The 13057-nt window shown below is 40.8% G+C and overlaps 1 protein-coding gene across 1 annotated transcript in view; it reads right to left on the bottom strand.

Moving 5' to 3' along the window:
* Positions 1 to 13057, bottom strand: part of pparg (peroxisome proliferator-activated receptor gamma) — a 44287-nt gene that overhangs the window by 14687 nt on the left and 16543 nt on the right. The window contains exons 2-4 of the mRNA XM_030052636.1: positions 6677 to 6985; positions 5412 to 5587; positions 2196 to 2334 (exon numbers count right to left, since the gene is read on the bottom strand). Of these exons, the coding sequence (XP_029908496.1) occupies positions 2196 to 2334; positions 5412 to 5587; positions 6677 to 6985 (624 nt within the window). The remainder of the gene's footprint in view (positions 1 to 2195; positions 2335 to 5411; positions 5588 to 6676; positions 6986 to 13057) is intronic.

The following is a 13057-nucleotide window of genomic DNA, read 5'->3' as shown; positions in this document are numbered from 1 at the left end:
CTTAAAAATGCTGGTCTGGATCTGCCCCTGTTGTATGAGTTTGGCTCATTATTACAAATCCAACCCGCATATGACAGCGCGCACATAGTTAGACTTAAATATCCTGGCTTGACAGAACACGTTGATAACTACCTTCATGAGACCAGTTGGTCAGGACTGCTGTTTTTCTTTTTTTTTCTGTCTTTTTTGTCTTTCAATTTTGTAAAGCCAGCTATCACAAAGACTGCATTGCCCTTGTGTTTGTTTGACACGCCTAAGATCAATGAGCAGTTGTAAACATTAACTTATCTCTCCAAAATCCAGAAGAGCTGAGGGTCCAAAATGTAATGTCACCGAGGGACAAAACCTGAGCTGCTGCTTTTACAGTAAATTAGAGATCCCTAAAATTAGATTATGTCTTTACAGAAGAAAAATAACCATTACTGTGAATCGATTTTATGTCACTGTAGTTTAAGTTGTTCAAGACAGTGTAGAGGAAATGATGACTTGTCTCTAGGTTTAGATTGAAAATGTTCACGCTCACAAATAGAGAAGAGGAATATAATGTGCTTTGTGCCATTCCAATGCATCAGCAGCAGTTGCTTTGCAGTTTGTGTAATATGCACTACGTTATTGTGTAATACTGTCCAACGAATGTGTGATAAATCATCGCCAGGTTTGGCCTGTATTACACCTTAAGCAAATGAATACAAACTAAAGTGGGTCTATCACCAGTGACTGGGCACGGAGCCAATTGCGGTGACACAGCAGGTTGGAAAAGCCGGCTGAGGTCTGTACTGTCTGAAATGTCAATCATTGATAAAAACACACACAGGATGAGTGGGAAGGTGGAGAGAGGGAGGGGAGACACAATTGTGGAAACATGCATGTGCACGCATGCACAAATACACATACGCACACACACACACACACACACACACACACACACACACACACACACACATCTGTCTGTCACGAGAAAATATGTTGTCTCACTTGATTCCAAGTTCATGTGGTTTCAGTTCATGTCGCTCAGAGCTTGATCTTTTCTAATGCTATGGATGAAAGCCAAAATAGCAGGAGGTGCAAATTACCATCAGCTGGATGTTCTGTTCTTTGCTTGCACCAAAAGTAATTAAATATACATAATAACTTGAATAAATAATAATTAAAATGCTTTTCTGATGAATGGGGTAACATGGAGTTTAATGCTTCTGCATAACAAATAAGACATTGCTGCTGTTGGGTGACACCCTTGCAATTCCACTTTTTGTTTTTTTCATGATTGATTTTTTTATGATTTTCACAAGCAAGTAGCTTAATCTCTCATTTGAAAGTCTCAATTTATGTGCTCATCAATTGTTTAACAGAATAAACTCTAAAATGCATGGTGTTCAAACCAAAAAAGGCTGTTTTTCTTAGTTCCTGATAAGTTGATATTTTGGAGACCCTTCACTTATCTGACCAATCCCCAAGCCACAGGTCCTTTGTAATCAGAGATGAAAACTGGCCACACCACTAGTAAAGCTATTTCAATAGCTCAGTGCTGAATCAGCGAAATGGGTGTAACTAGTTTCTTCATTACAGGTGACACCTTTTCGTGCCCTCACTGTGCCAGTGCGGACCCTGAGAGGCTTCAGTCACACGCTTGCAAAGCAAGCATGCAACAGCTCTCAGGGTCAAAGTCAGCGTTCAAAACACCATTTTGTCTTTGGGCTCTGCTGTTTGGGTTGCAAGCACGGTGAAAGAACTATGGGAACTGTGACTTTGCCTGGGGGTTACAGAGCGAACTTAAGACCACAGAAGAAGCAGCTGGTTAACACACAGGGCACTGGCATACTTTGCTGCATACATTTACCACTTCACCTCAAAGTCAGAACAGAGAGCAGCGGTGAAGGTGATAGCTTAGAGCAGACCAGAAATAGGCGAGTTGCTCTGAAACAGGACATTTCTTGTGACCACATTTAAAAAAAAAAGAAAAGAAAGAAAAAAAAACAAAAGAAAAAAAAACAAGAGCATTGTAGCCTGCCATTTTTTATTGTTTGGGCTTTGGCTGAGTTCTTTATCACCAAGTAAAAGTTTCCGGTTTGGATGGATTATCTGTAAATTCTACTCTTGTGTGTAAATATACCATAAGCATAACTGCAGCTAATCATTAGCCAGGCACAACCATAACCTGAAGCTCATAAAGTGTTTATGGCGTGTCTGCGTCTTACCGTTGTGTGACATGCCGACCATGAGGCATTTCTGGAAGCGGCAGTATTGGCATTTGTTGCGGGATTTCTTGTGAATGCGACAGTGGAGATCGCAGTGGTCGTACACCAGCTTTAACCTGATGGTGCGTCTGAAGAAACCCTGCGAGGAGGCAGATACGGGCGATTAGTACAGACGTAAGCATCGCAGCAGCACTCACATGGCCACTGTACACTGCTACTTCTGCTCCTTTTCCGAGAAGAAAATTGTATAGTGCTAATGTGGAAAACCGCTGGAATTTCTACCACTGTGTTTCAGCTGTAATGCTTTCTATGAGTGCAACCATCTGCTTGGTGAAAAACAAGAAACTCTGAAGTGAGAGACGAACTGCAATGGACTGAGAGGTGTTTCACAGAAAATTATGAGCAAATTATGAGCAACAAGTTAAAAGAAAACCTTAAGCAATATAGGGCAGATATTGCAGAACAGTATTTTACTCCTAATATGATTTCTGTAAGTATCTCAAGCACCTGCATGATCATTCAAACAAGACAGAAAATGAATAAAAATATTTTAACCTACAAATAATGCTAGAATTCACATTTTCACTTTATTTACATTATGAGACCAATTTTTTTTGCTGGGGCAAACAGAAAGTTAATGCTTGATTCTTTTGTTTTTAATTATTTTTGAGTGAGTTATGTGCAAAATTTTGAATTACTCTCCAGCATCATACGAGCAAGTATCATGTGTTTCAGGGCTGATTTGTGGTTTGACGTTGACAACCTTAGCACCACGGAAGCCATTAGATTCATCCTTATCTCAGCTATTTGCAGGGCAGCCATGGTTAAACTCCCAACATTTACACTCCTACACCCATTGACGAGATCACTCATGACTGTGGTTGTGCAAGCTGACTAAGAAAGCCCCGAAATTGAGCTATGAATAGAACAGAACAGAGCATAATAGAGTAGAACAGGAAAGCACACAACAGAACAGCGTAGAAATAGTGTGCTATGAAACGCGAGGAAATGATCAAGCCAATAGATAGATAGATAGATAGATGGACAGATAAAAATGAGGTCATTTTCATGTATTTTGCTTGGTGTAAAAAAAAAAAAAAACCTTTGCAGCTCAGCCATTGTCAAAGAACAAAAAAACATGTTCGAGCAGCTGACAGCACGTTGTTCTCCGAGCGTACATTTTACCGTTGAGCGGATGCTGGTGTAGTTAGTGCCTTCATTCATATAGTTCAGAGATTTTTCTTTTTTAATCATGGTTTATTTTAAGAAGGAGGAAGTTAAAGGGGGTCCAGACTCCACCTCAATAAAGAATGTTTTGTATTTTGAAACAATAAAAGTGTTTGCCTGCTTGGCTGACCCCTTCTTCTGGCTTGCCTCCCCTGAGACGTTAGCAGAACAATGACTCCTGTACCTTACCTTATTATTATTATTAAGACGCTGAAGCTACAGTACGCTTTAAATCATCGGGTTGGAGTTTTTTTTTTCTCAGGGGACACAAAACTTCCTATCTGACTAAAAGTGTAGCCTAATCTCGTGTACTCGACTTAAAGTGCTATTGAGCCATCCGTATGTTGCACAGACTTAGGCAAAGTATTGGCAACACACCAAAAATTGTGACTTTTAATATTGGATGTCAATGAAATTAATTTAAACTAATGCCAATGAAGATTACGGGTGCCTGTACATGACACATTATACATACACACAAATCCTAACACATAGCTGTAGCAACTATATAAAATCCTACCTGTAACTAAACACTGATAGATAGACAGATAGACAGACATAGATAGATACACACACACACACACACACACACACACACACACACGTGGAAACACAAATAATGATGCAACCACTGTGAGATGTTGCTGTCAACAGTTCTGAAAATTCATTTCACCTTTCATCAGGGGCCACTGTCTAAATATATTTCTTCTTATAATGTCTGTATTTCAAAGAGAAATGGAAATACTTTTCACACCTCTTCACCCACACTCCATTTTAATAGTTATTTATACTCTAGACACAGAGCTCAACAGGCTGGCTATGTCTGTAAGCACAGGCCCGTGTTGCACCCTGGCAGGGTGGAAACTCTCTGGGCCTGTGGTTAGAGTGACAGACATCAAAGAAGACGAAAGCTGCACACTTGCACACTCTCCATGCTGTAGGAGATTATTTATTCCACCAACATGTCTCACCTAAGAGTGACTGACAGAGAAACAAAACGTAATAGTGTGTGGTGGAAACATAAACAGAGAGGAGCCAGGTACGTTTTGCTCTTTGCTGACAAATTAATTTGAACATTTAAACGTACCAGTGGCTGCAGCGCTCTGCTTTCATGAATCTGTACCGCAGCTGCACTTAGTTACTGAGTTACGACTTTTGCCACCAGTGTGCTGCAGTATTGGTGAAGAGGTTTATCGTAAGGCAAAATGTGATGCTCTGAAATGATTGGTGGACAGAGTGTTTCTTGGGCCCTCGTTGGTGATTTGATTTAAGTGCAACTTTTCGTTTTGGAAACAACTGAGTTCGATTTGAGTTTGTAAACTGAAATTCATGCCAAGTGAAGCAGTCAGTTCAGTACTGTGCAGCTATGTAAGACCAGCCTTTTTCTTCTGAAATGTGAAAAAGAATAAAACTTACTTCAGCATTATTTATCCTATACAAAAGAACTGCAAGAACGAGAGTTTCAATTTATGATACTTGGTATGGTACTTCTTTTTTCTCTTTATTTCTCTTTGCAGAATGATTCATTTGAACTGGTAGAAGTTATACTTGATGCATCAATGCATCAAGTATAACTTATGTTTCACGCCTACCTCTCAGAGTCTGAACTGTAAAGCAGCAGGAAGTGGGACCTTGATCGATCATCTTTGTGTACACTCATCGCAACAAAGAATGAGTACTTTAATGAAATGACACTTTTCAATGGGAATAATGCTGTCTGGTTTGAAATTTACTTTGCAAGAAAGACAGTGCTTAAGATTCTGGTTATCCTCTCACACAGAGAGATAAAAGCATAAAAGCCACAAGCGCTTCCCTGATTTGCTCAACATTAGTTGCCATTTATGGATTAGTGGTCACAGCTGCCATCCATAATGCAGTGTGGTGCATGCTCCACCAGGTGAGCCACTAGGCTGCCCATGTATGGACGTTTTTTTTTTTTTTTTTTTTTTAAATATTTTCATTCTTATACTTTGTATCTTTCAGTCCTACCTTACAGCCTTCACAGGCGTGAACACCATAATGAAATCCCGAGGCTTTGTCCCCACACACACGACACTCAATGTTCAGTGCAGTTGACGATGATGACGATGTGTCGTCATGGAGCTTGGAGAACTGGGGGCTGTCGGAGTGCTGCGGAGGAGACTCCGGCTCCAGTTTTATAGAATCTGACAGAGAAACAAATAGTCAGACAGGTATGAAGCCACCTCGCCAGACAGAGAGAGATGATAGCAGTTATGTCCTGCTGAGTTATAGGGAAATGTGTATAAAATAATGAAAGACATCTCAGCATTTTCAATTCAATGTAATGGGGCAACCATAAATCAGTGTGATGTGGTTTCAGTGAAATGTTGCAACCAGCAGATACAGAAAAAGCATGTGACCTGTCATTGTCATACATTATGGAAAAAGTGTCTTTGCCAACTTTGAAGTGACTTAAAAGGAGTTCAAAGGATTAAACATGAAATGAAAAAAAATAACATATATAGACTCTATAAACAGCATGGGAAACTCTACATTTCAAGCTTCTCTTTTCACACCAGCCTGTCTGGGTTATTGAAAATGGGTAGCTCTGTGTCTTACGGTACTTCATTGTTTGGTTTATCTAACTCTCCTTTTAGGAATGGGTGATATGGCCAGAGGTGCTGTCACAATAAAATTTACCATATCATTTGATTAATTATCTCAATATGCATCAAATGGTTATTACATCACATAGACAGGCTACATTTTGGCTTCTGAGTAGAGTCTGAAGAAACGAGAATGGTAACCATTATCATTATGCTAATGTCCTTTAGCCTTCCAAAATAACACAGTGTGCCATTCCTGTGTGTGGTGTGTGTCTCCTGAAACATAACCTCTGTCGTTGTTGGAACTTCATTGGCAATTTGTGTATTCAACAGTTTGTATATTAAATTTACTGACATTTTATCAAACATATATTGTTATTATTACTGTTATTGCTTTACTGCCCAGCCCAATCTCCTACAGCCCATATCCAAACATTATGAGCAGTGGCCCAAATCAGTATCTTGACTGGTTCTACGCTGAATGAAGTGTATCTAGAGTCTGTCATGTGAGAAACCTGTTAACCTTGTACTGTCTGGAACTGAAACAACTCACCACTGACTCAGTCTGTACCTTCAGAAACTAAATCTTGTTAGCAAAACTAACGCTCACTGTGCATTTTGTCAGGCATGAGAGTGTAGACGGATGTCTCTAGCTCTGGGCGAAGCCATGTGAGAGGCTGGGCTTACTGTATGTGTCCAGATCCGTCCTGTAGCCCTGCATGTTGGTGTAGTCCATGTTGGCCAGGTGGTCCTCGCTCTGCGGCGGACTGAGGTCATAGGCCACGCCGCTGGAGGACATGGAGGATGGGAGCGGGGGAGAGAGAGAGGACAGGAGGGAGGAAGAGGAGGAGGAGGAGGAGATGATGGCATAGTCTAAGGTGGAGTAGGGCTTCATGTCCAGGGAGTGGGAGCTGTCATCCAGCTCGGGCAGGTCCACGGTGCTCAGACTGAAACCGACAGGCCAGGCTAAGAGCTGCTGGGTGTCCACCATGTCTACTGTGGAGAAACATGAAACAGCGGCGCTTTAGCTGATGCAATATCCTTCACTGACTGCATGACCTTAAAAGAAACAAACACTAGAAGTAAAGAAGAGGGTGGGAGGAAGTGGGAGGGAAAGAGGGAGAGCTAGAAAGACAGAGGGAGGATGAGAGTGAGAGGGAGGGGGAGAGATAAAGTGAGAAAAAGAGTGGGGGGTGTGATAGGGAAAGGCAGCCTGAGATGATCATGAAAAATATATATAGAAAAACCAACAGGTACAGCGACACATTGAGATGCACACACAAAAAACAAAACATCCACACACACACACACACACACACACGCTCCACATGCAGACATTATTATGAGTTCCCCTGGTCCTCCAGCTCATTTCTGTCTGTTATCTAGTAAACAGGGAGGCAGATTGTGTCACGATGAGTACAAGACGAACTCGAGCACTGACGCACGCCTCCCCTGCTCAAAACATCGTCTTCCTCTGTTGCTGTCTGGGTGGCTCGTGATGTGATTGCCCAATCAAAGGACATGGAAAGTAGGACTGTTTGAGCCTTAGTCTGCCAGAGGCCAAGGATCTAGGATTCTAGCTTTTGGACAGGTGTGCACTGTGCTGCCAAGCATTGGGATATGTTATTGATCAGTAATTGAGGATTGGGTTGGAAATTTGTTGTGACATTCTGGGGTCGGGATCTCTGCTAAGCTTCCAACAATTTTGCACTGACATTGTGGAAATATTTTGGTCAGCATCGTTATCCTAGGAGTAAAAAAAAATAAATATTAGTTGTCCTGGCAGCTGTCTTATTTCAATCACACTACTCCCTCTAGACATGTAGCTTTATTTTCATAGAAAGGGAAGAATTAGTTACTTTTAACTGTGCCAGTACCACCAGAGACGGTCACACCGAGGTAGACAAACGTGTCCTCAGATGTCCAAGTTCAGTCATCACAGGTCAGTGATGTCTGACCAGAGAACAGACTCTAACGTTAACTCCTCATGCCTGCCAACTCACGGTGAATTATTGAACACGACCACAGTCCACGTGAAAGTCTCCGACATCAGAAACAGCTTTCAAGGAAAAGTTTGAGCACAGATGAACACTATTGCAGAAATAAGTAAAAATATGTTGTTAATAATGCATAAATGGTTAAGGCAGCTTGTAAAGTGGCAATGTAAAGTGGGTCACGACAACAGAAACAGTGTGTTTTCAAGGAGCGAGGGGCCAAAGACTAGGGTTGGGCACCATCTAAAGATTCTGGGTACCGGTTCTGGTTCTTCTACCTTGATTCTGTTCCTGGTGTGAAATAATTTTTTTCATGAGGCAACAATCTTTATTGTATGTTTTTTTTTTTTTTTTTTTTTTTTTTTGAGGGGGGGGGGGGTTACTGTCTTTACATTGTCATAAATACATTGTGGGGAGAAAGACAAGACTCGCACATGGTTCAGTGAGTCAAAGTGACTCAACGGGCTATGATTTTCACCAGGAGTTTGGATTTTGTATTCAGCCAATGTGCAGATGTCAGACTCAGACTGAAAGCTCTGTTTTGACTGGTGTTAGCTAATCTGCTAAAAACAGAAACAGTGACCAGCTCAAAGTAAGATCAGTGTGGGTCAGGTTTGTCTGCTGGCTGCAGTTGGGGCTTGGTTAAATCGGAACAACGCAGAGGTGTTGAAACCTGGCACCGTTTACCTCAACATATGTTTCAATACTCAGTGGTACAGACCTCATTCAGTGCTAAAAGTACCCATATCTATTGTACCCAAGACAATACCACATTTCCTAAATGTACACATAATACAAATATATTCTAAATCATGGTACACATAGACATAGATTTTTCAGCACTTAGAAAATTCTGACACTGGCAAGAAAATGCTGACACTTATGATCTGTTTCAATAAAATCAGAGATCTTTTCATGCAACCTGATTTGGAAGCTTGGGGATCTGTAAAAATCTTAAAATCTGCCTTTGAAATGTTAGAAACCATATTGCCAGATTATTTTGCACCTCTCTCCAAAAGATTCACCCAACAAAGAATTATAAAAAAGGAGAAGGTCACTCTCACGCTTGTAATCCCACCTTGATTTCGACCAGCGGTTCCTAGATTGGGGTCCAGGACAATCTAAAGGCTCTTGAGATGGTTCAGGGCTCTCAGCAAAATAAAGCTTAATTTCACTATTACTCTAATCGTATGCTTTAATGGTTAAAATAAGGCCATAAGAATGATTATATTCACTAATATCTCCCTAAATATAACATGAACAGTCATGCAATTCTATTCTAAGACAAAAAAAATGTGTGTGGGACAAAAGTTTATCAAATGAGGGTCTGTATGTGTTGTTGTTGGGGGGGGGGGGGGGGGGGGGGGGGGGGGGGGTCCTTGCAATTACAAGATTTGGAAACCCATTGTTTAGACTAAAGGCAAGCTGAAAAAGAGAAGAAACAGAAAGAACAGAGTTGAGGCTCTGGAGACTCAACCACCTGGTCTGCCAGAAAACCCTTTGTTATCAACATCAAATCTCAAAATAAACCTCCTCTAATCAGTCTCTAATGCCTGCTTTGGGAAAATGTGTCAAAGAATCTGATGGATAATACAACAGGACAAATCTATAAGAGGAATAATCACATGGCATTGGGGAACCAGGTGAACTGAAACAGCTCCAAATGACCTGGCAAAATATCAGCATTGAGCAAACATCCTCCTCTCTCAATCACTTATTGTTGCCTCTTCAGTTGTTTGGAATGGGACGAAGAAAGTCAACGGTGGATCCACTTAAAATTCAATGACGGTGACATTGTTTCGCCACGGGCCAGAGAGATGAGGGGGTGAGGGGGCTGGACAGGAGAACGGAAGTCAAATGCGCTATTTAGAAATGACTTGGAAAGTATTGCGGGGAAAATGCTGACTATTAATAACCAGAGAACGCCAGTTATTTTTCCATTTGTTGGCCAATAGCCACCTAATCCAGAGTTAAAATAAAACATTGGAGGAACTTGTGTTCTTTTTGGCTTGTCTTCATATGTTAGAGACAGGTCCGGTGAGACAGAGTGAGAGAGATAAAGAGGGGGGGTGGAGGGGCGGGTGGTGGGGTATGATGGAGAGCAAGTCCATGGAGCATTTTCCGAAATCAGATCACAATCCCATCTCTTGAAGAAATGAGTACCACCGCCACACATGAAGAGGAAAAGGAAAACAGCTCAACCAAGGTGCTTGAATCAAGATATATCAAGATATATCAAGATATTTATATGAAAAAAGGGCACCGCTGACAGCGCACATAAAGGGGAAATAATTGAAAGGAAGAGTTTAAAATCTGTTGAATCAGTTTTGTCCGTTGTAACCGTCATCTTGCTCAATATTCAAACCAAACAAGCTACACAAGGAGATCTTCAGCTGAGTTATTCTGTTGTACCTGTGAATGCTGTGTGGGCAAACATTCTGTCAAACCCTGGAAAAGATGACAGATGATTGGTATCGTTTAGGCTTTGTGCATTAACAAAAGGCATGGCTATCCTGTGTGCTTATGAAGGTGTGTGTGTGTGTGTGTGCATATGTGCGTAACATTGCCGCCCACAGTCTCTCGCTGGCTCCAAAAATTTATGTTCACATGTTAAGTCCTGTCTTGCAGTGTACAACACGTAGGAGTATTTTCTATCTGTGCATGTCTTAAGTACAGCACAATGACAAAATGCCACACTGGTAGGCAGGTCTGGCAAGTTGCTCTATCTATGACGCCACGGTACTGTGTCTGCAGACGAAGACTGCTATGGCAACATGTTTCCCATGTAAAACGTTTAGATAAAAAGACAAAAAAGAAGTCCTCAAGTAAGACTGGAGAAAAGACAGTTTCCCTCCCTGTTTGGTAGCAGATCAGCAACAGCTGGATTATATACAAAATCATAATCTAACGTTAACTTGGGGAGTGGTAACAATGTTGTTATTCCAGCATAAAAGGAGGAGTTCAGGGAAGAGGTAGAGCAGTGGAAAAAAGCGAGAGGTCAACAGTGAGATGTGAAATCTTTCCTTCAGGGACATGGTTGCAAAAGGAATGCAGTGTTTTTATATTCATATTTCTTCACAACGGCAACGACTCAGTCCAGCATGACTGAGGCAAAGTCTGAGGTTTGGACTGCAGCACTGAGACTGCTGAAAGCCCTTGATTCTGTTCTATTCTATTCTATTCTATTCTATTCTATTCTATTCTAGTCTATTCTATTCTATTCTAGTCTAGTCTGCTGTGTTCCCATGTTATCTTGTCTATCGTCTTTTTTTTTTTTATGAGGAAATGGGAAACATTTACAGAAAAACAAAGAAAAAAAATCACAACAAAACTCAAAAAGTATGCACAAAGCACTGATGTAACTCAACCCTGACACTTGATAAATCCACTGTGATATTTTTTTTTTCCTAAGGGTGCGGAAACCTCACTCCCACAGAGTAAGAGTCCGTCAGCAGTCAAGCAAGGAAAATGTACGAGGTAAGGAGTTATGGGCACGAGAAAAGCCAACACAGAAGCCGGTCTGGTATATTTAGTAATGTGAGAGACAAAAGGCAGAACTTGCCCCACTGCATTCAGAGGCATCACCACTCTTATCTTTTTTTCTGTCTGAATGAAAACTATGCTCCCATTCTGAGCGTGAGCGTTTCACTCCAACTGTCAAACCTGAAAATCTTGGATTCAACAACACAGAAACATATTTTAATACAGTATTAGCGCATATTCTGTTGCTTACAATTTATTAGTTGGTTCAGTTACAATACATATTTGAAATGGGATTAGGAAAGGATGACTTTTTTTTTTTATAATGTCATGCATCATGCCTGTCTTGCCTTGTAAAAAGTTGCAATAAAGTAAGTAAACTGTATACACGCCAACTTAAATATGTATCCTCCTGAAAAGTCATGAACACAGCTCAGCATAGTTCCTCTCAGTTTTTACGGGACATTTCTTGGTGATTTTAATATTCATGTATGTTGTCCCTCCCATTCCTTCACCTCTCATTTTTAAGATCTTGCAGACTCTTTTTACCTCATTTAAACTGTCTCAGGTCACATCTTAGTTCTATTCTCAAGGTTTGTGTCTTAATATAGTGGATATACTCGTAGCTGACCATTGAGGTGTTCTTTTTAAAGTTCCACTATGGCTCTCTATTCATAGTCTCAACGTGACTACACATTCTCACATTTTCAGTGCTGGTTCTACAGCTAAATTCTGTGATGTCATCCTCCTTCGATTCCGCTATATTTCCTCTCAATCCAGATGCCCTGTTAAATTCATTTCATGATTAGTGCCTATCTGTCCTCGACCAAAACGCATCATTCAAAACTAGTAAAGAACAATCAAATACCCTGCTCTAGCTGAGCGATCACACTCAAGCCCTTAAAAGACTATGCAGGGAATTTTAATGACATTACTGTCAAGTCCAAAATGGCACACAACACCCTTCAAAACTAGATGCTGATTCATCAGAAAGCAGTTAGGGATGTGAGATCGGCCTGTTTCTTTGAACTGATTTCTAGAAATAGCCACAATCTGAAAGTTCTTGTTAGGGTAATTGATTCTGTCTCCAGTACTCCCTGCACTTTGTTTCCTGTACGTGATGTTGAGCTGACTGATAAATTTCTCATTCATTTTGTAAATAAGGTGGAAAATATCAGGCCCCAAATCCATCCTGATCCTTGCATTCTTTCCATTTATCAGTTCAATTCTGCCTCTTCTTCTCAGTTTCAAACCATCACAATTTCAGAGCACAGTCTCCCATATGAACCTCTCCTGCATTTTAGAAATCAACCCCACCAAACTGCTCAAAGAGGCATTTTCCACTGTCATCCCTGTTATTATGCAAATTATTCACAATTCTCTGGGCTGTGGTCCTTTTCCAGACAGTTCTAAACATGTTGTTGTTCAGCCATTGCTTGAGAAATCTAATTTGGATTCCCTGTCCTTAAGTAACTGCAGACCAAACTCCAAATGGACTTTTGGTCTATGGTTCTGGAGAAAGTAATTTCATCCAAACTGATGTTTTTTGTGAATAACTGTTTTTAACAGTTTCCCGCCTGGTGTTAGAGCACTT

Source organism: Myripristis murdjan, chromosome 5 (genome assembly GCF_902150065.1).
Source record: "Myripristis murdjan chromosome 5, fMyrMur1.1, whole genome shotgun sequence".
In the NCBI taxonomy this organism is placed as follows: domain Eukaryota; kingdom Metazoa; phylum Chordata; class Actinopteri; order Holocentriformes; family Holocentridae; genus Myripristis; species Myripristis murdjan.
Note: the sequence above shows the minus strand (reverse complement) of the source record. Positions and strands in the feature narration are given on the sequence as shown.